Genomic DNA, 25,238 nt, shown 5'->3' with positions numbered 1-25,238 from the left:
GGACTACCAATTTTTCTCGAATGGCATCCCACCAGCTAGAACCGTAGCTGTTTAGGGATGTTCAATTCATCGCTCATCCTCCATGTTCCTCAGGCTCCCAACATACATACACGTTCAAATATTCCACAATGCCTTCTAAAACATAGACAGGGAATATCTGATAATCAAACCAACACATACGGTTGCCATGTTTTGACAAATCCAAGACGATGCAGAGGAGATTTACTAGAATGCTGCCTGGAATGGAGAATAGTAGCTATGAGGACAGATTGCATAGGCTGGGTTTGTTCTCCTTGGAACAGAGGAGGCTAAGGGGAGACCTCATTGAGGTGTATAACATTTTGAGGGGCCTGGATATAGTGGATAGCAAGGGCCTATTTCCCTTTGTGGAGGGGTCAATTATGAGGGGGCATGGGTTTAAGGTGGTTGGTGGAAGGTTTAGAGGGGATTTGAGGGGAAGATTTTACACGCAGAGGGTTATGGGGGTCTGGAACTTACTGCCTGGAAAGGTGGTAGAGGCAGAAATCCTCACTACATTTAAAAGGTGCTTGGATGGGCACTTGAAGTGACATAACCTGCAGGGTTATAGACCTAGAGCTGGTAAGTGGGATTAGACAGGATAACTTCTTGATGGCTGGCGCAGGTACGCTGGTAAGTACTTCAGGGAATATAATACGGGCAGAGTGGTCTCCTGGACTAGTTTCGATCACCTGGATGGGTCGGAGAGGAATTTTCCCAGATTTCCCCCCCCAATTGGCCTGGGTTTTTCTGTTTTTTGGCCTCTCCCAGGAGATCGCATGGCTCTGGGTGGGGTGGAGTGTAGTGTAAAATGTTGTGATACATCGGGTATCGCAGTCGTGTGGGGCGGACTGGTTGGGCCGGATGCTCTTTATCTGTCCGCCTTTGTTCACTGGTTTATATGTAACCTTCAGGGCTGCTGACCAAGGGCCGTGTGGCTCTTTGTCGGCCGGCGTGGACACGATGAGTCGAAATGGCGTCCTTCTGCGCTGTAAATTTCTATGTTTCAAACCAGGAAGAAGGATACGGTTAGGGTCAGAAGATGGGATCATGACTTGAGTTGTGATATTTACTTTGTTTATAGGGGTGCCAATCAAGTGGGCTGTTTTGTCCTGGATAGTGTTGATATTCTTGAGTGTTGTTGGAGCTGCACTCATCCGGAAAAGTTGCGGGTATTCCATCACACTCCTGACTTGTGCCTTATAGATGGCGGAAAGGCTTTGGGGAGTCAGGAGTTGAGTCACTTGCCACAGAATACCCAGCCTCTGACCCGCTCTTGTACCCACAGTATTTATGTGGCTGGTCCAGTTCGATTTCTGGTCAATGGTAACCCCCAGGATGTTGATGGTGGGGGATTCGATGATGGTAATGCCATTAAATGTCAAGAGGTGGTGGTTAGACTCTCTCTTGTTGGAGATGGTCATTTCCTGCCACTTGTGTGGCGCAAATATTACTAGCTACTTTTCAGCCCAAGCCTGAATGTTGTCCAGATCTTGTTGCATGCAGGCACGGACTGCTTCATTATCTGAAGAGTGCAAATGGAACTAAACACTGCAATCATCAGCGAACACCCCCACATATGACCTTACGATGGAGAGAAGATCATTAATGAAGCAGCTGAAGAAAGTTGACCCTAGGACGCTGCCCTGAGGAACTCTTGCACTGATGTCCTGGGGCTGAGATGATTGGCCTCCAACAACCACAACCATCTTCCTTTGTGCTAGGTATAACTCCAGCCAGTGGAGAGTTTTCTCCTGATTGTCACTGACTTCAGTTTTACTAGAGCTCCTTGATACCACACTCGGTCCAATGCTGCCTTGATGTCTAGGGCAGTCACTCTGAAATTCAGCTCTTTTATCCATTTTTGGACCAAGGCTGTAATGAGGTCTGGAGCGAGTGGTCCTGGCAAAACCCAAACTGAGCATCAGTGAGCAGGTTATTGGTGAGTAAATGCCATTTAATAGCACTGTCGATGACACCTCCCATTACAGTGATGATTGTGAGTAGACCGATGGGGTGGTAATTGCATGGATTGGATTTGTCCTGCTTTTTGTGGACAGGACATACTTGGGCAATTTTCCACATTGTCGGGTAGATGCCAGTGTTGCAGCTGTACAGGAACAGCTTGGCTAGAAACGCAGGTAGTTCTGGAGCACAAGTCTTCAGCACAACAGCCAGAATGCTGTTGGGGCCTATAGCCTTTGCTGTATCCAGTGCGCTCAGCCATTTCTTGATATCACGTGGAGTGAATTGAATTGGCTGAAGACTGGCTTCGGTGATGGTGGGGACCTCAGGAGGAGGCAGAGATGGATCATCCACTGAGCACTTCTTGCTGAAGATAGTTGCAAATGCTTCAGCCTTGTCTTTTGCACTCATGTGCTGGGCTGCTTCATCATTGAAGATTGGGATGTTCATGGAGCCTCCTTCCCCCCATTAGTTGATTAATTGTCCACCACCGTTCACGACTGGATGTGGCAGGACTGCAGAGCTTTGATCTTATCCGCTGGTTGTGGGATCGCTCAGCTCTGTCTATAGCATGCTGCTTCCACTGTTTAGCATGCATGTAATCCTGTTTTGTTGCTTCACCAGGTTGATACCTCATTTTTAGGTATGCCTGGTGCTGACCCTGGCTTGCTCTTCTGCACTCCTCATTGAATTAGTTAGTCGCCTGGCATGATGATAATGGTTGAGTTAGGGATATGCTAGGCCACGAGTTTATAGATTGTGGTGGTATACAATTCTGCTGCTGCTAATAGCCCACAGTGCCGCATAGATGCCTCAGTTTTGAACTGCTAGATCTGTTTTGACTCTATCCCATTTAGAATGATCTGCAACACGACGGAGGGTATCTCCAATGTGAAGACAGGACTTCATCTCCACAAGGACTGTGTGGTGGTCACTCCCACGAATACTGTCATGGAGAGATGCATTTTCCACAGGTAGATTGGTGAGGATGAGGTCAAGTAGATTTTTCCCTCGTTATTGGTTCTCTCACCACCTGCCGCAGTCTTAGTCTAGCAGCTATGTTCTTCAAGACTCAGCTAGCTCGGTCAGTAGTGGTGCTATGAGCCACTCTTGGTGATGGACATTGAAGTCCCCCACCCAGAGTACATTCTGTGCCCTCAGTGCTTCTTCCAAGTGGTGTTCAACATGGAGGAGCATTGATTCGTCAGCTGAGGGAGGGCGGTAGGTAATCAGCAGGAGATTTGCTTGCCCATGCTTGACCTGAAGCCATGAAATTTCATTGGATCCGGAGTCAATGCTGAGGACTCCCAGAGCCAATCCTTCCAGACTGGATGTGCCGCCACCTCTGGTGGGTCTGTTCTGTAGATGGGACAGGACATACACAGAGATGGTGATGGAGGAGTCTGCGATGTTGGCTGAAAGGTATGATTCTGTGAGTGTGACTATGTCAGGCTGTTGCTCGACTAGTGCGTGCGACAGCTCTCCCAATTTTGGCACAAGTCCCCAGATGTTATGCCAGATTTATTTAATTAATGGAATTTAAATTTCCAAGCTATTGTGGTGGGAATTGAACTCATGCCTCCGGATTATTAGTCGATATGCTACCGTTAACATTCATTCAGGTTAAAAAGCAGAGATTCACAAGTTTTATTTTGAAGCAATAGATCATAGATTAAAATAATTAATAGGACCCCAAATCCTATTGTTATCGATAACAACTTAGTGAGAGACACCTGTGCATCTCAGACACTAAGATAAGAATATATATGCGAAACAATCTTTTCAGCTTGAAGGATGCACTACCTTTTATAGGCAAGTTGACTGAATCACTGTTAAATTGAACACTTAATATGCTATTCTTTCTCCTGCAATGAAATCAAGACTTATCGTATTGTCTCTGACTTGTTTTTCCTTAATTCTCAAACTAAGAATCCTTCGTCACACTCAGTTTTCCCTTGCTCCTACAACCTACAGATTTTTTTAATCCACACTTAGCATCATCTAATCACGACCTATTGATCTACTTCTCTCCTGCAATATACTTCTTGGCTCTTCTCCAAGGAAACAAATTGCGAAAAGTCAAAATTCCCAATGTACATTTTTTTCTTCAGGTACTATGGGCCCAAGTTTCGGCCTCAGTTGCTCCTGATTTTTTGGAGCAACTGGTGTAGAACGGAGTATCTTAGAAATTCAAATTCTCGGCATCTAGTTTGCTCCAGTTCTAGTCAGTTAGAACAGTTTCACTTTGGAACATAATTTTTTTTTCCAAAAGGGGGCGTGTCCGGCCACTTACGCCTGTTTTCAAAGTTTCGGCAGTGAAAACTTACTCCAAACTAACTTAGAATGGAGTAAGTGAAGATTTTTGTACGCTCGAAAAAACCTTGTCTACACTTTAGAAAATCAGGCGTAGGGAATGGGGGGGCAGGGGGGGGGGGGTTAAAGGAAAGTTTACAAACATTAAACACTTCAGTTTTACAAATAAAGAGCCATCATCAATAATAAATGATAAAAACATCAATAAATCAACCAATAAATCAATCAAAAAAAAATTAATAAGAAATATATTTTTTTTTAAATCAATAAATAAAACATTTTCTACTTACCGACTGCAGCACCCCGGGAGCCCTCCAACAGCGTGCTGGGATGCCCCCCCCTGCCCCCAGTGTGTCTCTATCAGTGTTTCTATCTCTCTGTCTGTCTGTCTGTGTGTGTCTCTCACTCTCTGTCTGTGTCTGTTTTTCTGACAGCGAGGGGAGGGGGAGGAGAAGGGGGGCAAAGGAGAAGGAGGGGGGGAAAGGAGAAGGAGGGGGGGAAAGGAGGAGGGGGGAAAGGAGAAGGAGGGGGGGGGAAAGGAGAAGGAGGGGGGGAAAGGAGAAGGAGGGGGGGAAAGGAGAAGGAGGGGGGGAAAGGAGAAGGAGGGGGGAAAAGGAGAAGGAGGGGGGAAAAGGAGAAGGAGGGGGGAAAAGGAGAAGGAGGGGGGAAAAGGAGAAGGAGGGGGGAAAAGGAGAAGGAGGGGGGAAAAGGAGAAGGAGGGGGGAAAAGGAGAAGGAGGGGGGAAAAGGAGAAGGAGGGGGGAAAAGGAGAAGGAGGGGGGAAAAGGAGAAGGAGGGGGGAAAAGGAGAAGGAGGGGGGAAAAGGAGAAGGAGGGGGGGGGAAAGGAGAAGGAGGGGGGGAAAGGAGAAGGAGGGGGGGAAAGGAGAAGGAGGGGGGAAAAGGAGAAGTGGGGGGGGGAAGGAGAAGGAGGGGCGAAAAGGAGAAGGGGGGGGGGGGAAGGAGAAGGTGGAGGGAGGCTGAACGGGCCGGGCCCAAGACTTCGGGCAGGGCCCGTCCACAGCACCAGATTTACAGGTAGGTGGCGTTGGGTCAGGTCGGGTCCAGAGTGCGGGGTCGGGAGCGCGGGTCGGGTCGGGGGGGGGGGGCCGGAGCGAGGTCGGGTCGGGTCGGGTGGGGGGGGGGGTGGTGGTCGGGAGCGCGGGTCGGGTCGGGGGGGGTAGTGGGAGGGAGGTCGGTTCGGGGGAGGGAGAGAGAGGGAGGCAGGTCGGGTGGGGGGAGCGCGGGTCGGGTTTAGTCCGGGGGGGTTGGGTCGGGGGCGGGGGGGAAGCGGGAGTCGGGTCGGGAGGAAGCAGGAGCTGGGCGAGGGAGGCAGCCTTATTCACGCAGCCCCAGTGAGGCCATTCGTCCAGGGCTAGGGGCTGCGTGCTTCGGGCCCTTCCCACACAGTTTTGGGCACCTGAAGCGCGCATGTGCAGAGGTCCCTGCACTGTTTTCAGCACAGGGACCTGGCTACGCCCCCTACAGCTCGTGCTGCGCTGCGCCCGACTCCAGAGGACCAGCAGGGAGCCAGAAAATCTGTAAGTTTTTTTTAGGCGCACTTTGTGGCGCGGAAAACGGGCGTCCAGGTCGGGGCTGCGCCGTTCTAGGCGCAACCCGAAACTTGAGCCCAAATTGTTATTTCCTTCCGATTCTGTATTTTTGGGGTAGGGTGTTGCGGGGGGGGGGGGGGGGGGGAACACAAACCAACAACCAAACCTTTTAGTCTTGTTATGTCAATATTTGCCCTTTTTAAAAATGATCTTTATTGGCAAAGTTCTTGAAAAGGAGTATATTTAATGTGTTCATGCAACATTAACTTTGTTAAGTCATTCATCTGTATTGCTTGTATGTGCATTTTTATTGATTAAACATAATTAGCATGTCACCTGTTGGAAACATGGGCTACAGAGCAGTGAAGCAGCTTGTTCAAGAGTGATGCCACAATTTTCTTTACCGAACATGCACCATCTAAAATTGGGAAACCGGTCTGAAATACAAGAGCAACAGAAGTGTGCTATTTGCTAGCTAATACTTCTTTTTTTACAAAATTAGCCCTTGAATGTATTTTCATATCTGTGTTTCAGATCTGAGTGTCAGCAGCGGCTCAGTTGGTAGCACATTCATCTCTGAGTCAGAAGAACATAACACAAGAACATAAGAAATAGGAGCTGGAGTCGGCTATAAGGCCCCTCGAGCCTGCTCCGCCATTCAATAAGATCATGGCTGATCTGATCTGATCATGGACTCAGCTCCACTTCCCCGCCCACTCCCCATAACCCCTTATCGTTTAAGAAACTGTCTATTTCTGTCTTAAATTTATTTAATGTCCCAGCTTCCACAGCTCTCTGAGGCAGCGAATTCCACAGATTCACAATCCTCTGAGAGAAGAAATTTCTCCTCATTTCAGTTTTAAATGGGCGGCCCCGTATTCTAAGATCATGTCCTCTAGTTCTAGTCTCCCCCACCAGTGGAAACATCCTCTCTGCAGTCCCCTCGTCTAGTCCCCTCATAATCTAATGGCCCCAAGTTTCCACACGCGGCGAAAAAGGCGCACCTCAGAGCTGGGCGCCTGTTTTTCGCGCCGAAAACGGCGCCGGAAAAAAAGTGCGGTATTCTCGAGCTCCTTGGAGCTCGATGTCTGCTTGGCGCGGCGCACAGGGGGCGGAGCCTACCACTCGCGCCGATTTTGTAAGTAGGAGGGGGCGGGTACAATTGAAATGAGGCTTCTTGGTGCCGGCAACCCTGCGCGTGCGCATTGGAGCGTTCGCGCACGCGCAGTCTGAAGTAAACATTGGCACTCGGCCATTTTTAAAAGTGCTGCAGAAAAAGTGAAGATTTGTTTCTTGGACCCCTGCAAAGGCTTGTATTTTAATTTTCTTGATATTTCTGTGTGTGAGGGCGTGCTTTTAGCAGCATTGCTGAATAAATCACCTGCTGAAATCAGTGAGTTCAGCTTTTCACTGCTAAACTTGCAGAACCGGTGCCTGCAAATTAAGGACTGTGTGTTTGGAGAAATAAAAGTGCCAATTCAACTTTGCAATGGATCAACTTCCACCAAGAACAAAGAATTTCTTGCATGAGGAAGCAAACCATTGCATAATATGTGGTGCACCCATTCTGCAAATTTAAATATAAAGATGTCGATGTGGCTGCCTCTCCCTGTCCAAATGGCCTCAGTGAGTCCCCCTCACAGCTCGAAGGCTGCTGCTGTTCTTTCTTCGGCTCCCGACCAGCCACTGACGCCGCTGCAATCCCATGGCCGAATGGCCTCACGTCCGCTCCTGATTCTTCGGCTGCCTTCGAGCCACTGACGCCGCCCCATAAGCGTGGCCGAACGGCCTAAAGAATTTTAAATCTGCAGCTGCTTGTGTCCTGTGTTCATTCTTCGGCTCCTGGCCAGCCACTGACGCCGCTGCAATCCCATGGCCGAATGGCCTCAAGTTCGTCCGGGTGCTGCACCTTCACGGGGAATGAAGGCCTGCCTCAAGCACCGCAGCTCAGCTCAAAGGCTGCTTGCTGCCTGCCGCTGCCGTCGAGACACTGACGCTACACCGCTGCCTGAAAGGCCTGCCTGAAGCACTTTCACACAGGTAGGAACATGGTTTATTTAATCTTTTCTTTGCTTATAAATTTTTATTCAGGTTGTATTTATTTGTATAATATTTGTATAAGTATAACTAAGGATTGATTGTAGAATTTAATGACTTCCCTTCCCCCCCCCCCTCCCCCCCACCTCGTTCCCGACGCCTAATTTGTAACCTGCACCTGATTTTTTAAAGTGTCGACAAGGTTTTTTCAAGCGTACAAAAATCTTCACTTACTCCATTCTAAGTTAGTTTGGAGTACGTTTTCACTGTGGAAACTTTCAAATTAGGCGTCAGTGGCCGGACACGCCCCCTTTTGAAAAAAAAATTCTGTTCCAAAGTGAAACTGTTCTACCTGACTAGAACTGCAGAAAACTAAATGTGGAGAATTCCGATTTCTAAGATACTCTGTTCTACACCAGTTGCTCCTAAAAATCAGGAGCAAATCATGTGGAAACTTGGGGCCTATATGTTTCTATAAGATCACCTCTCATTCTTCTGAATTCCAATGAGTAGAGGCCCAACCTACTCAATCTTTCCTCATAAGTCAACCCACTCATCCCCAAGATCAATCTAGTGAACCTTCTCTGAACTGCCTCCACAGTAAGTATAAACCAAAACTGCACGCAGTATTCCAGGTGTGGCCTCACCAATACTCTGTACAGCTGTAACAAGACTTCCCTGCTTTTATACTCCATCCCCTTTGCAATAAAGGCCAAGATTTCATTGGCCTTCCTGATCACTTGCTGTACCTCCATACTATCCTTTTGTGTTTCATGCACAAGTACCCCCAGGTCCCGTTTGTTATGTCTTGGATAAGGAGTCAGACTAGATACTGCAAGCTCAAAGTAAGTGTGACCGTAGTCCTTTATTACAGATCTCAGAGTGCCTCTCCAGCCTGTGAGGCCTCCTTATATACAGGTGCTCCCAAGGGATTGTGGGATCCCTTTGGACTCCAGGGGATAAGCCCTCTGGTGGTTAGACATGGTAATTACAGGTTTACATATATAACACCGCTGTACTGCAGCACTTTGCAATCTTTTTCCATTTAAATAATAACTTGCTCTTTGATTTTTTTCTGCCAAAGTGCATGACCTCACACTTTCCAACATTATTCTCCATCTGCCAAATTCTTGCCCACTCACTTAGCCTGTCTATGTCCTCCTGCAGCCTCTTTATGTCCTGCTCACACATTACCCTTCCTCTCTCTTTGTATCGTCAGCAAACTTGGCTACGTTACACTCAGTCCCCTCTTCCAAGTCGCTAATATAAATTGTAAATAGTTGGGGTCCCAGCACCCCATTCGTTACTGATTGGTTCATTCTCTGGTTGGCATTCATCTCGACCCTCTGTTTTCTGTTTGTCAGCCAATCTTCTATCCATACGAAAAAATTACCCCCAACCCCGTGAACTTTTATCTTGTGCAGTAACCTTTTGTGTGGCACTTTGTCAAATGCCTTCTGAAAGTCCAAATACACCACATCCACTGGTTCCCCTTTATCCACCCTGATCGTTACATCCTCAAAGAATTCCAGCAAATTTGTCAATCATGACTTCCCCTTCATAAATCCATGCTGACTTTGCCTGACCAAATTTTGCTTTCCAAATGTCCTGTTACTACTTCTTTAATAATGGACTCCAACATTTTCCCAACCACAGATGTTGGGCTAACTGGTCTATAGTTTCCTGCTTTTTGTCTGCCTCCTTTTTTGAATAGGGGCGTTACATTTGCAGTTTTCCAATCTGCTGGGACTTCCCCAGAATCCAGAGAATTTTGGTAAATTACAACCAATGCATCCACAATCCCTGCCACTACTTCTCTTGAGAAGATTGTGGGTTTAACTCCCACTCCAGGGACTTGAATACATAAATCTAGGCTGACACTCCAGTGCAATGCTGAGGGAATGTTGCACTGTCGGAAGTGCCGTCTTTCGGATGGGACGTTAAACCACTCTCTCAGGTGGACGTAAAAGATCCCATGGCACTATTTCGAAGAAGAGCAGGGGAATTATCCCCGGTGTCCTGGCCAATATTTATCCCTCAATCAACATAACAAAAAAACAGATTATCTGGGCATTATCACATTGCTATTTGTGGGAGCTTGATGTGTGCAAGTTGGCTGCCGGGTTTCCCACATGGCAACAGTGACTAAACTTCAAAAGTACTTCATTGGCTGTAAAGCGCTTTGAGACGTCCAGTGGTCGTGAAAGACCCTATATAAATGCAAATGTTTCTTTCTTACTTTATCTACTGTAAAGCCAGTATCTGCTTGTAGTCAGCTGAGACGCAGCAGCATGTAAAGAGAGATGGAAGAATGTGAGGAGAGCTGAACAGTATCTCGCATAGTGCAGAACTGCAAACCGGAGGGAGATGATTTTCCACTGCCTTTGTACATGATGTGGCTTTTTCTGGGATGTATTGGACCAAGGCAGGAAACACTCACCTGAAACGGGAGTGAAGTCCCATGTTATTTTCCAGAGATTCCATTGGGCAATCCTAGGTCTCAAGACTTCCCATGGTAGAGGTTGCAGAACTGCCCCTTTAAATTGGAGGATCTAAGATGGGACACGTAGCAAGGGCCTTCGGTTGCTATTCCTCAGTACAGTAGAGGTGGAGAATTGGCCTGAGATTGTTACTGTAAATCTGACTTCAAATGAAAATACCTAGAGAAGGAGAAGCTAAATTGTTATATTAAATAAGATGATGGTGATAAAGGCCATTGAGGAGAAAAGCAACAGTCATACAAGTTAAATGTGAATGAACCTAGTATAGGATTGGTGAAAAAATGACACTCTCAGTCCCATCTACATGCAAGGTATAGCATGACCCAAACGTTGAGTGGCCCAAATCCGAAAAGCAATTGCTAAAATGGTGATGAAAGCTTCGTCCTGATGACTAACTATATAAGGCCTTGATTCTTTCTGTTGTTGCACTTCATGTTTTGTGTTCATATAGTTACAGTAATAATTAGGAAAGCTCTAGGTGATGATAAAAACTGCACTGAAAAATGTTTTAAAAATGTGATGTTCCAAAAAGGGTTGTGCGTGGTATGTGCAACAAGTTATAACAAGGAAATAACACTGTTATAAAGAAGTAGGCATTTAAAAAGTCTCAAATACTGTAATCCATGAAATAAAAAAATCTTATTGGAAACAATTTATAAATATCCACTCATTCTGCATATCCTGAATGGCTGCCATCTGGTAGCACTATCCAGACATTCATTAAATTGAGATGCAATGTTTCTGCCTCTTGGAAAAATTGGGTCATAATTGCTGTTATACTATCGGGGCCCAGGAGAGGCGAGGGTTCGGGCCTAAAAGCAGCACGGGCCAGCCCACACTGTGATCTATGGACAGTAGAAGCATGTGTGCACACTAGCCCCGTGCAGCAGAGCTTGGTCTCCAGTCATCTTGGTTAACTCTTGCCACTGAATCAAGACCTAGCTCTGTCAAGCCCATGTGGTGGCTGGTGTGCAACGGCCACCACACGTTAAAAAAATCCACGCACAGGCATCTTCCACCCTTCAATATGTAGTTCGGGACGTAGAATGTCAGGTCCCTCATTGAAACACCCGTGAACTCATCCCTTTTTAGTGTGGAAGCAGGTCATCCTCGATACGAGGGACTGCCCAATACTTATATATTTACTAAGACATCCTTCAGGACAAGCGGCAACATTTACACCTCATTCTCCTACTGACTTTTCAAAAAATATCTTCCTCCACTTCTAAGGAATAATAGTAGCACAAAAACCACCTTGCTCCTGAAGCATTCAAATGTACCGTTCTATTTGTCTAGCAATGAATATTCATCATACAAACTTTGCCCCACTTGCAAGTGTAATGAAAACAGAATAAAGTTTTGAGAAGATGACCGATGACATATGCCAGCATTGGTCAAATCAGCCATAATTACGAGAACTTCTTGGGTGGAAAGTGGCTTGGAGGTGTTACTAAGCCTGACAGCACAAATTTACAAAGAAAGTGGATCTGGATAGGCTGCTCCGGTGATTACTATTTTTCCAGAGAATGTTGATTCAGCTCCCTTGTGTATCTTAGCCAACATTTAACGACCTCAAACAAGGCCAGCATTTTGCATCAATTTCAAGAAAAAAATAAAATGGGTGCTGGTCATGAAACTTCCTCCAGGTTATGTAAAGTGTTCCTCACAGGTCTCCAACAGTTAGTAATCGCTGCCTTATAGAGACAGCTCCGCTGGGCAGACCACATCGATCGCATGCCAGACACAAGACTCCCAAAGCAAGCACTCTACTCGGAACTCCTTCATGGCAAACGAGCCAAAGGTGGGCAGAGGAAACGTTACAAGGACACCCTCAAAGCCTCCCTGATAAAATGCAACATCCCCACCGACACCCGGGAATCCCTGGCCAAAGACCGCCCTAAGTGGAGGAAGTGCATTTGGGAGGGCGCTGAGCACCTCAAGTCTCATCGCAGAGAGCATGCAGAAATCAAGCACAGGCAACAGAAGGAGCGTACGGCAAACCAGTCCCATCCACACTTACCCTCAACAACTATCTGTCCCACCTGTGACAGGGACTATGGTTCTCTGTGTGCTGTTCAGCCACCTAAGGGCTCATTTTCAGTGGAAGCAAGTCTTCCTCGATTCTGAGGGACTGCCTATGATGATGACAGAGACACCATCATTCGCTAGAGAGGCCATTGCATGCTTCAGCAGTGATATCATATGCAAACAACACCATAAAAATGTTGCATTAAACTTATTTTTCTAAAGTTTTTGAACAATAATGGTGCTCTTAACAATTCTCAAAGTATAAAGAAATTCAAAGCTGTATTGCACCAAAAAGAGAGCTTTTGTTTTAGAAAATAAGTTGTAGCTGCTCAGTTTCAACTTCTGCGCAGAAGTTTTGTTGAAAGAAGTATTAATGTTTCCCTTTATCTCAAGGCAGGGAACTAAAACCTGGTCTTTGAGATTTAATAGTGGAACTGGCTCAATTTTGTGCCTCTTTCTGTCCATATTGAGAGGATTTCCAACACAATGACATGGGGGAGGAGAAAGAAAACAACAGTGGGTTAAAACATTGTTCTTTCACCTCTTGTGCAGCTGAATCCCGCCCAAGTGATGACACAAAATGATCTTCTGCTAGCCGTTGGGGTCCTATGAGATAATGAGTTTGGCCAATCTCATCCCACTCACAGTACAGAGCTGCCCATAAATGAGTACAGACTGACAAATCTCATTTTCTGCGATAATAGGATTTTCACACATTTACATTCATAGAAATACAAATACAACAGAGATATCCAGTAGACAGTGATTAAATCTACAGCAGCTTCAACTAGGCAACTTCACTAAGACCCACCTAAGATATCCATCAGTGATATTTTTGTGTTTATTTCCTCTGACAGTTCATAACTCCACTCCACTTATCACTTTCTTTTGAAAGCAGAACAAGTTCATGAGGATTCCATGCCTAGTCCTCTGAGAGGGCCATAACTAAATCTCAAAACTTCCAATGACTGACACAAGTGGAGATACCGATAGTAAGGTCATGTGTCACTTTATTTGCAGCTCCAAGTTTCTCTAATTTTAGTATCAAATATTAAAATAATATTCCTAATGAAGATTTATTCAGCATTTACAAATTAGTTGTGTATACTTGCAGCAAATTAACTCTTTTGAGTTTATCTGTAAAATAAAAAAAACATTAAACCGTGCCCTGGATGACACAGCAGACATTTACAAGGCCCTTTTTATTCTTTTTTGTGTTTTTTTTTTGTTTTTCTTTTTTCTTTTTTGGTTTTTTTTTGGGCGCTAAAATCACATTTTTCCAAGTGCCCCCTATAAAAGGGGAGGGGGACACTAAAAGCACCGGCAATTAAAACAAATTAAACTTTAAAACGTAAAATCAAATTAAAATTTGGTTGCCGGGCGTGATGATGCACTCCAGTCCCTCCGGTGCCCACCTCTCGCGGAAGGCCCCGAGCGTACCGGTGCTTGCAGCAAATTAATCCTCAGGTCCATCTCCCAGGTGCATAAAATTAGCAAAAATTGATAGATCACAGCAACCTTTAAATTACTTACAGCTGTAATTAATAACAAGATCTAAATTGACTGAAATTCTGTGTACGATTTAAAACAGGAGGCAGAAAGAGCAGAAATAGATTAATTAGGCAGGAAAATAAATTAAACGGATTCAATTTAAGGTGCTGCACACAACACAATATAACCCCCTTAATATTTACCCTAGTTATATTTAAGAATAAGTACAGGTAATACAGGACTCATCCACACACTCTTATAAATGTCCTACTATGGAATTCTTTAAAGCAAAATCTTTATGAATAAAACCCAGGATGTTCACAGATATTCAGTTCTCCCCAATGCTGATTATTGTAAGGCAAAAATGAGCTAATTAAGAATGAAGTGATTCCACAACCAATGGATCAGATCAAAGCTCTGCAGTCTTGCATATCCCGTCATGAATACTGATGGACAATTAAACAACTAACAGGAGGAGGAGGCTCCATGAACATCCCCATCTTCAATGATGGCAGAGCACAGCACATGAGTGCAAGAGACAAGGCTGTAACATTTGCAACCATCTTCAGCCAGAAGTGCTGAGTGGATGATTCATCTCGGCCTGCTCCTGGAGGTCCCCACTATCACAAAACCAGCCAGTTTTAGCCAATTTGATTCACTCCATGTGATATCAAGAAACAGCTGAGCTCAGTGGATACAGCACAGGCTGAAGACTTGTGCTCCAGAACTAGCCGCACCTCTAGCCAACTGTTCCAGTACAGCTACAATTCTCCCATCTACCCAACAAAGTGGAAAATTGCCCAGGTATGTCCTGTCCACAAAAGGGAGGACAAATCCAATCCAGCCAATTACAGCCCCATCAGCCTATTTTCAATCATCGGCAAAATGATGGAAGGTGTCGTCGACAGTGCCAGCAAGCGACACTTACTCACCAATAATCTGCTAACTAATGCCCAGTTTAGGTTCCGCCAAGAGCCCTCGGCTCCAGACCTTATTACAGCCTTGGTCCAAACATGGACAAAAGAACTGAATTCCAGGAGGTGAGGTGAGAGTGACTGCCCTTGACATCAAGGCAGCATTTGACTGAGTGTGGCATCAAGGAACCCTAGTAAAACTGAAGTCAATGGAGATCAGGGGGAAAACTCTTCACTGGCTGGAGTCACACTTAGCACAAAGGAAGATGGTTGTGGTTGTTGGAGGACAATCATCTTAGACGCTGGACATTGCTGCAGGAGTTCCTCAGGGCAGTGTCCTAGGCCCAACCATCTTCAGCTGCTTCATCAATGGCCTTCCCTCCATCATAAGGTCAGAAGTGGGGATGTTTGCTGACATTTGCACAGTGTTCAGTTCCATTCGGCAACTCCTCAGATTTGAAGCCGTCTGTGCCCACATGTAGCTAAACCTGGACAACATTCAGGTTTGGGCTGATAAGTGGCAAGTAACACTCGCACCACACAAGTGCCAGGCAATGACCATCTCCAACAAGCGAGTGTCTAACCACCGCCCCTTGACATTCAACGGCATTACCATCATCGAATCCCCCACCATCAATATCCTGGGGGTCAGCATTGACCAGGAACATAACTGGACCAGCCACATAAATACTGTAGCTACAAGAGCAGGTCAGAGGCTGAGTGTTCTGCATCGGGTCTCCCACCTAGAAGGACAAGGGCAGCAGGCGCATGGGAACACCTCCACCTCCAAGTTACATACCATCCTGACTTGGAAATATATCTCCTTTTCCTTCTTTGTCGCTGGGTCAAAATCCTGGAACTCCCTCCCCAACAGCACTGTGGGAGTACCTTCAACCGCTGCAGTCCATGTGGCGAAGAAGGCGCCTCACCACCACCTGGGATAGGCAATAAATGCAGGCCTCACCAGCGATGCCCACATCCCATGATTGATTTTTTTTTTTAAAGCTGCCTCTCAACAATAAACATTGGCTTGAGGAAAGAAAAATTACAACAACCCAGCAGCAATCCACACTTATATTTTTACAAAGTGTTGGCAGTACAAGGCAGCAGCTTACACTGTAACCACTAGTCAGATGACTGTGATGTAATCTGACAGCCTCACCCCAATTATACACATTTTACAAACTAGTATTACTCCGAGACACCAGTCTTTCAAAACAGCAATGCAAGTGGGATCAATGCACATTTGGGATATGACACAGGTTATAAATTTTCTTGTGTGTACAAGGTAAGTGAGTAAATAAATACTAATAATGAATACAACACAATTCTGTAACATTTTGCCATTAAGATGTTCTGTTTCACTAGCTTCATATACATGTACGGTGGGACATCAAAATATGCATGGTATGCTACTTCACCAGTTGTACATATTTTAGAGGAGTTCTGTCTGGGTGTGAGGAAGTGCCAACTGAGATGCCCAGGGATCAGTGTTGGGATCCCTGCTGTTTCTATTTTATATTAATGACTTGGATTCAGAAATTTAATGCAGACCCTAGATATAAATGAGATTCAAGCAGCACTTTTTCCATCGCACTTCATTCATTCATTCTAACCTGTCGTTAATCCTTTGAGTGCTGCAGAGTCAACTCATTGGGTGCTTGGCCAACTTGGGTTCCAAATATTGACCCAAAAATAGTCACAGTTTGACCTAGTCACATGGCCATATAATATTACAGTACTGAGTTTTATGACTGACCTAAAAATTTAACCAGTTTTAGCCAAGCAGACAGATAGTGGTTAAAACAGGAAGACGGAATATGCATAGTAAAATGGCCAAGGAACTTATTTAAAATGTAAATTAAATAAAAGCTTGTTCATGCACAATTTTTTTAAGTCACAATCGGAACTCCTGGGGAAAATGCCTACAAGCCGGAAATGTAAATATTAAATTGTTGGCCTGTAGGGTTGTAAAGTGTTCAGATTGCTTATAACCAGAAAATTGGCAACAGTAGCAATTGGTTGGCCGGGGCGGGGGGGGCGCTGGTGGAGGGGAGATGGTGTTGGATATGCTACAGCACTGTGGTTGCAAATTCTGAAGTTTATGCTGGGTTATTGAAACGTATATTTTCCTTAAATCACCAGCATTCTTTCCAAATCAACCTGGTGTGTCACTGTGCCACTGCATGCACCTTCATGTTCAAAATATTAAATATCATTCAATCTGTTGTACCATTGTATTTTAAGTAATTCACTCAGCATATGTTTTTTCGTATGTTTAAAAGCTGTGGCGACCCTTGATCCAAGATGGATCATCATATTTTGTTCAAATTTAAAATGGGTTCTCCAAGATGCTTTGCCCAACTTAGTCATGGAATTAAAATTACGCCGAGCATTCTAAAGGTGCTTTCATACTCTTCTATGTCACTAGATTGCCGAAGCATCAATCTTATGCAGCCAGCTCTAAGCAAAATATAAAATTGCCAGGACTTGTTAAGACCGAGAGCAAGGAAGATTCACTAAAAATGGATCTCCCCAGCAACCTGTCTGAGCAAGTCATGGCTTGACTTCTTGTAGTTGGGCAAGACCCATGCTTCAAGAACTTGATGATGCTAGTGCACAATAAAAGCATTTTAAAAGTATATGCATCCTAGATCGAGACTAAAGTGTTACACTAGCCAAGGCTCCAGACAATCTGTACTCAATGTATTAGCATTCCATGGGGCCGATTTCATGACCAGCTGAACAACTCCACTCTGAAAGAGACAGTATTTTACTTGAGGGAAGAGAAGAGAGATAGTGGAATTGGGTATACAGGTCCCTTCTTAATGTCTATTTATACTATGATTTCAGTACAAACTCAATCATATTAAAATCAAGCTGAATATTCTATCCGTACATATTGCGACTCATCCCCATGTTATCAGATTGGAGCCATTGCTTCTAAACATGTCCCTGTTAAATAACCTGTGGTTCTGTTCTGTTCTGTTCTATGTTGGGTCCTGGTACCTTGGATGTGGGTCAGACATTGGCCACATTGTTCTCAAATCTCCACTATGCTCACTGCAACATATTCTAATTATTATTCCAGCAAATTGTGGCAGGAGTTCGCCACTGGAGGATCAGTGAGCATAACGGTCTAACTTATGGTATTATATACGAACAATGACAGACAGGTAAAGACCCTCTGGTCCATCGAGCCTGTCCCCCACAACTGTGATACCTTGTGTATCACAATATATACACTCCACCCCACCCAAAACCATCTGATCTCCTGGGAGAGGCAAAAAACAGATTAAAAACCCAGGCCAATTTGGGGGGAAAAATCTGGGGACTTCCTCTTTGGCCCCTCTAAGCGATCATTCTGGCAATTCCCTCCAGTACCTACTTTCTGTAAGAGGTGACCTCCACCCCAGCCAGAAACAATTCTAGCTCTCGCTTGAAGGAATTCAGAGAATCAGCATCCACCGCACGATACGGCAGCCTGATCCAGAGGTTCACTATTCTCTGGGAAAATAACCACCTTCTGACATCTAACCTAGATCTAGAATTATACAACTTACATTTGTGATCCCTGGTCTTCCCTAACCCATTTAATTGAAACAAACTATCCTATAAACCTCAATCAGATCCCGCCTCTTAAGTCTACGCGTCTCTAAAGTATAGAGTCCCTTCTTGATTAGCCTTTCTTGATAACGGTGATGCTTTAAATGAGTCGAATGGCCCTTATCTGCACCTTTCCAAAACCTCAGCATCACCCACCATGTGAGGAGACCAAAACTGGACACAGTATTCCAAGTGCGCCTCGTCTTGTACTCAATTGTCCTATGGATACACCCCAACACCCTATTTGCTTAGCTATCACTTCACGGCATTGCTCATGTACCTTTAAAGATGTATGCACTGGAATGCCTAAATCTCTTTCTATTTCCACCTTCTTTAATGCTTTTCCCTGGAGGGTGTATGAATGTTGAGTATTTGCCCTGCCCACATTCATAACACTGCACTTTTCCAAATTAAACATCATTTTCCAGTCATGAGCCCAATCTCCCAACATATTAAGATCTGCCTAAAGCAGTCGAGCATCATCTACAGTCCTAACATTCGCACAGATCTTGATATCATCTGCAAATCTGGAGATTGTGCCAACACCTATATCTAGATCATTAATAAAAAATAGTAAAGAATAATGGTCCCAACACCAAGCCCGACAGGACACCACTGGTGACCAGTTTCCAGACAGATCCAAATCCGTCTCTAACTACTTTCTGCCTATATCCTTCCAGCCAATTCTGAATCCAGCTCAATATATTACCACCAACACCAAAGACTTCGATCTTATAAAGAAGCCTCTTGCGTGGTACCTTATCAAAAGCTTTTTGGAAATCTAAGTAGACACTAATCACATCGTTAAAATGCTATATAGTGTTGAAATGGACAAGGCTTAACTTTCTGTGGCAAGTTTATCTACCACCCAAATACAGCAACCTCACGACATTCAATGCATTTCAATAGCGAGAGCAAAACTTTGAGAGCAAAATCTTCCCCATTGGATAGCCACCCAGGCAGCTCTTGCGCACTTCCTGAGAGAGAAACCATTTCCTCTGGTGAGGGAGTCCAGACAAGAGGACATAATCTTAACATTAAAGCTCGACCGTTCATGAGTGATGTCAGAAAGCACTTTTTTTTTTTACACAAAGTGTAGTGGAAATCTGGAACTCTATCCTCCAAAAAGCAATTGAGGCTAGGTCAATTAAAAATGTCAAAACTGAGATTGATAGCTTTTTGTTCGGCAAGGGTATTAAGGGATATGGAACCAAGACGGGTAAATGGAGTTAAAATACATATCAACCATGATCTAATTGAATGGAAGAACAGACTAGAGGGTCTGAATGGCCTCCTCCTGTTCCTATGTTGTTTCAGGTGGATCAATTCAAAAGATCATTGGTGGAGACTGCTACCTGTGCTAGGGAAAGCCAAAGGAGAAGGATGGAAAAACCTTTAAGAGTTTATCCTTTAAGTTAAAAGTGGAAGTATCAGCAGCTTAGTGGCACACCATATATCCGCACTGGCAAGCAACAAAATAGCAAGATATAGTCTCATGCTTGTTCTTCCTTTCACAATTTCCTTTCACATGATCTCAGCTTGGAGGAGAGGGTGCAGTTACCAAAACAAGTTCTTTTTACATAGAGGGACAATTACAATGAGTCATCCCAGTCCAGTCTACAGCCATCTCCTGGCATAGCTGTTGAATTCTTTCTATGCAAGTTAAAAAATACCACTTGAGAGGGCATTTGCTTCATTGAGCACAGAAAGAGCGAACTTCCCATCATTTAATTTTAAATGCAGGCTTAATTAAAAAAGCTAAATTGCTGTTTCAGTTGGATTAATATTTGTACAAACTGAATTGCAAGATCTCAAAATCTCACCTTTGATAGAATATAGGGTAGTTTTGAATTGTTTCCTATATATATATATATATATATATATACACACACACACAGAATTTTTTTTTAAGCTATATATTTTAGACATTCAGGAAACTGGTTAGTTTTGCAGCAAATTCTGTCATTTTTTTGCTCTAGGATAGAAAAGATCTGTTTAGCTCCATTTGGTAATTAAAGGACTTTATATAGAGATTATATTACACTGGGGAATATACAGTCATTATCCATTTAGAACTAACAATAATGGCTATATACATGTCTTGATAAAACTTGTAAAACCTGTTTTTTTTTTGTTTCTGAATGAGTTTCAAGTGTCAAAATACAAATTTAAAAGTGCAGGATAAGAGGCAGTGTCAAACTGAAATTGATAAATCTCGACATCCATTATACAAGTAAATCCTCAACTTTTCAAGTTACACTTAGCCTTCTCATTTGGGATTTTACAGGAATCACTTTCAGTTTTACAGTTAACTACATTGATTTTTTATGTGCTTCATTAAGTCCAATCATAACGCCCCAAGAACTTGAGACGAGTGGTTTCCGATCCCGCAGTACATGCTCGGTACGTGAGTGAACAAGATGTCTGGTGGATATCCTGCACTAGACGTTCTGGTTATTATTACGGCAGTTTTCAAAATCGAGTCCCTCCCCGACAGAGGCATTTTACTTATAAAAATATCGAGTCCCTCAAACACCGGTCCAATTTTTCTTCTCAAACTACTGACAGCACGGAAGTTCGGACAATTCATCTCTGATCTTAAAGCGGAAATAAGGCCCCCAACAAAACAAATTCGTTTCCAATTGCAAAGCCCCGAATGGGGCCGATTGTGATGTTGGGGAGAGTGAAATGTAGAAACGGGTTTGCTTTTCACACTCTCTCACTGTGTCTGGATATATATTTTATTTTCATTCCAGCACAGGCACACAGGCCCAGCAGCTCTTGGACGCGTGTCATTATCAGTTCGGAACTTAAGAGCCTGTTATGAGCCCAACTCCCTCCCGGTCAAGCTGCCAGGGTCTGTACCCCGCCCCCGGTGTGTGCCAGTCAGGGGCTGTATCCCCTGGTGTGTGTCAGTCAGTGTCAGTACCCCCTGGTGTGTGCCAGTCAGGGTCTGTACCCCTGCTGTGTGCCAATGTGTCAGTACCCCCTGGTGTGTGCCAGTCAGTGTCTGTACCCCCTGGTGTGTGCCAGTCAGGGGCTGTACCCCCAGGTGTGTGCCAGTCAGGGGCTGTACCCCCCCGGTGTGTGCCAGTCAAGGGCTGTACCACCTGGTGTGTGCCAGTCAGGGGCTGTACCCCCCCGGTGTGTACCAGTCAGGGGCTGTACCCCCCGGTGTGTGCCAGTCAGGGGCTGTACCACCCGGTGTGTGCCAGTCAGGGGCTGTACCCCCCGGTGTGTGCCAGTCAGGGGCTGTACCACCCGGTGTGTGCCAGTCAGGGGCTGTACCACCCGGTGCGTGCCAGTCAGGGGCTGTACCACCCCCAGTGTGTGCCAGTCAGGGTCTGTACCACCCGATGTGTGCCAGTCAGGGTCTGTACCACCCGGTGTGTGCCAGTCAGGGGCTGCACCACCCGGTGCGTGCCAGTCAGGGGCTGTACCACCCCCAGTGTGTGCCAGTCAGGGTCTGTACCCCCCGGTGTGTGCCAGTGTGTCTGTACACCCCGGTGTGTGCCAGTCAGGGTCTGTACCCCTGCTGTGTGCCAATGTGTCTGTACCCCCCAGTGTGTGCCAGTGAGGGTCTGTACCCCCTGGTGTGTGCCAGTCAGGGTCTGTACCCCCCAGTGTGTGCCAGTCAGGGTCTGTACACCCTGGTGTATGCCAGTCAAGGTCTGTACCCCCTGGTGTGTGCCAGTGTGTCTGCACCCCCCCCCTGTGTGTGCCAGTCAGGGTCTGTACCCACCGGTGTGCCAGTGTGTCTGTACCCCTCCGGTGTGTGCCAGTCAGTTGCTGTACCCCCCCCCAGTGTGTGCCAGTCAGGGTCTGTACCCCCCGGTGTGTGCCAGTCAGGGTCTGTACCCCCCCCCCCCCCCGGTGTGTGCCAGTCAGGGGCTGTACCCCCCCCCTCCCCAGTGTGTGCCAGTCAAAAGCTGTACCCCCTGGTGTGTGCCAGTCAAGAGCTGTACCCCCCGGTGTGTGCCAGTCAACGGCTGTACCACTTGGTGTGTGCCAGTCAACGGCTGTACCCCCACCCCCAGTGTGTGCCAGTCAGGGGCTGTACCCCCACCTCCAGTGTGTGCCAGTCAGGGGCTGTACCCCCCGGTGTGTGCCAGTCAGGGGCTGTACCACCCGGTGTGTGCCAGTCAGGGTCTGTACCCCCGGTGTGTGCCAGTGTGTCTGCACCCCCCCTGTGTGTGCCAGTCAGGGTCTATACCCCCCCGGTGTGTGCCAGTCAGGGTCTGTACCCACCGGTGTGTGCCAGTGTGTCTGTACCCCCCCGTGTGTGCCATTCAGGGTCTGTACCCCCAGTGTGTCTGTACCCCCCCCCCCCCCCGGTGTGTGCCAGTGTGTCTGTACACCCTGGTGTGTGCCAGTCAGGGTCTGTACTCACCGCCTGTGCTCCCAGCGCTGGTCCTCTCCGCCTGACCAGCACAAGCTGCCTGCTGACTGGAAGCGACACGCTCAGGACTCTCCGACTCAAAGCCATGCCTTTCCCTCTCCGCACGTTCTATGCAAGATCTTGCTTGATAATATCCGTCGCTTGGTGTGTTTTCTCTCTACTCCTCCTTCCCACGGCGCTCGCTCCTTTTCATCTTTCCCTCCCTCCGGCGGCTCGGCTGCTGACTGAAAGTGGTTCTGAGCGAGGGCGGAGGAAACGCTTTGCAACGAGGAAGCGTTCTCCACTCACTCACTCACTCGCTCGCCCGCACACTACAAAATAGGCAGATAGTTGGAGCCAAATTGTGCTCTAATTTAAAAATGAGGCGGAGCGACCTCTGCTGTTTCCGCCGCCACTCGGATCCCTGCTGCTCGAAACAAGCTCTCCTTCCCTCTGCCACCAGGCGGAGCGCTTGGCAAGGTTGTTCACAACATGATTCTACATCAGTGTAACTATTTGTACTGCACTTATATTGACAGGCATGCGTCTCCCCCGACTCTCCCCAGCTCCGATCCCGACTCCTCTCCGGGGCCGAAAGCAGCGGCGACAAGCAAAGAGGGTGGGGGCCGAGAGGGAGCGAGAGACAGACTGGGGGGTCGGGGTGAGAGGCTGGGGGGGAGAGTGAGACACGGTGGGGGGGTGGAGAGTGAAATGGGGGGGTGGGTGGGAGTGAGACGTGGGGGGGGGGGTGAGAGGCTGGGGGGGAAGAGTGAGACGCAGGGGGGGTGGGAAGAGTGAGACGCGGGGGGAGGGGAGAGTGAGACGCGGGGGAGGGGAGAGTGAGTCGCGATGGGGGGGAAGAGTGAGACGCGGGGGGGGAAGAGTGAGACGCGGGGGGGAGAGAGAGGGTGAGAGGCTGGGGGGAGAATGAGATGTGGGGGGTGAGAGGCTGGGGGGAGAATGGGACGTGGGGGGTGAGAGGCGGGTGGAGAGGGGGGAGGGAGAGACTGGGGGGAGGGAGAAACTGGGGGGGTGGGGGGTGAGAGGCTGGGGGGGAAGAGAGAGACAGGGGGAGAGTGAGACGTGGGGGGGGGAGAGTGAGAGGCTGGTAGGAGAGTGAGACGTGGGGGGAGGGGGGGGAGAGTGAGACGTGGGGGGAGGGGGGGAGAGTGAGGCTGGGGGGAGAGTGAGACGTGGGGAAGGGGAGAGTGAGACGCGGGGGGGGAGAGTGAGACGTGGGGGAGGGGAGAGTGAGACGCGGGGGGGGGGAGAGTGAGACGCGGGGGGGGAGAGGGTGAGAGGCTGGGGGGAGAGTGAGACGTGGGGAGAGGGGGGAGGGAGAGACTGGGGATGGGGGGGGGAAGGGAGAGACTGGGGGTGGAGGGAGAGACTGGGAGGTGAGAGGCTGGGAGAGAGGGAGGAACTGGGGAGTGAGAGGCTGGGGGGGAGGGAGAAACTGGGGGGTGGGGGGTGAGAGGCTGGGGGGTGAGAAGTTGGGGGGAGGGAGAGACTGGGGGTTGGGGGTTGAGAAGCTGGGGGGAGGAAGAGACTGGGGGGTGGGGGGAGAGACTGGGGGGTGAGGGGCTGGGAGAGAGGGAGAAACTGGGGGGTGAGAGGCTGGGGGGGAGGGAGAAACTGGGGGGTGAGGGGGTGAGAGGCTGGGGGAGAGGGAGAGACATGGGTGGAGGGAGAGGAGAGACAGAGGGGATCGGAGGGGAGAGAGGAAACTCACGGAAGACGGATCAAGTTCTTCCAACCCCCTACAAGGGACATCATTGGAGTGGATGATAACCAGAAGTCACAACACTGTCACTATTCACTTCATACCCAATAAACCTGTTAACAATCCGTACACGATGCCCCATCGATGGTAGGGTGGGGGATGCACTTGCGCTGGGGTAAGGCACTTCGGCTGGGGGAGGGATGCACTTGGACTGGGGTAAGGCACTTTGGCTGGCCCTTGCTGTCTTCTGGGGAGCTCTGTCCTCTGTCACTTCAGGAAGTCAAAATGGATCGAGTTACAATTTGCAAAGTCAGTGAGACCTTGGGATGGGCCGTTCCAGTTACACATTCCTGTGAAACCTCAGGGTGTGGCTTATCCTCCAAGGGGATCAATCATAGACAAAGGAGCATGGTGGCCATTTTTTCAATACAAATAAGCACAACCATTATAGATACCCAAATCCATCTGTACGTAAGGACATTATGTTACTCTCCCCTAAAAACTAACCGTATATGAAACAAAATCAAGAACTGATCAGGTTTTTACAATAATTCAAATTACCACCTAAATTAAAGTGGCGGCACATTGTGTTCCAGCTGGAGAAAATGTTTAAAGACTTGCATTTATATAGCTCCTTTCACTACCACCGAACGTCCCAAAGCGCTTTACAATTAATGAAGTATTTTTTGAAGTGTAGCCACTGTTGTAATGTAG

The 25,238-nt window shown here is 47.0% G+C and overlaps 1 protein-coding gene across 1 annotated transcript in view; it reads right to left on the bottom strand.

The window, feature by feature from the left end:
- The window catches only part of LOC139246355 (calcium uniporter protein, mitochondrial-like), a 163,865-nt gene extending 140,670 nt beyond the window's left edge, over positions 1-23,195 (bottom strand). Inside the window, exon 1 of the mRNA XM_070871407.1 lies at positions 22,814-23,195. Coding sequence (XP_070727508.1) covers positions 22,814-22,909 — 96 coding nt within the window. The 5' untranslated portion in view covers positions 22,910-23,195. The remainder of the gene's footprint in view (positions 1-22,813) is intronic.
- Positions 23,196-25,238: the final 2,043 nt, after the last annotated feature.

This window comes from Pristiophorus japonicus, chromosome 2 (genome assembly GCF_044704955.1).
Source record: "Pristiophorus japonicus isolate sPriJap1 chromosome 2, sPriJap1.hap1, whole genome shotgun sequence".
In the NCBI taxonomy this organism is placed as follows: domain Eukaryota; kingdom Metazoa; phylum Chordata; class Chondrichthyes; family Pristiophoridae; genus Pristiophorus; species Pristiophorus japonicus.
The sequence above is the reverse complement of the archived record's forward strand: the minus strand, read 5'-3'. Positions and strand labels throughout refer to the sequence as shown.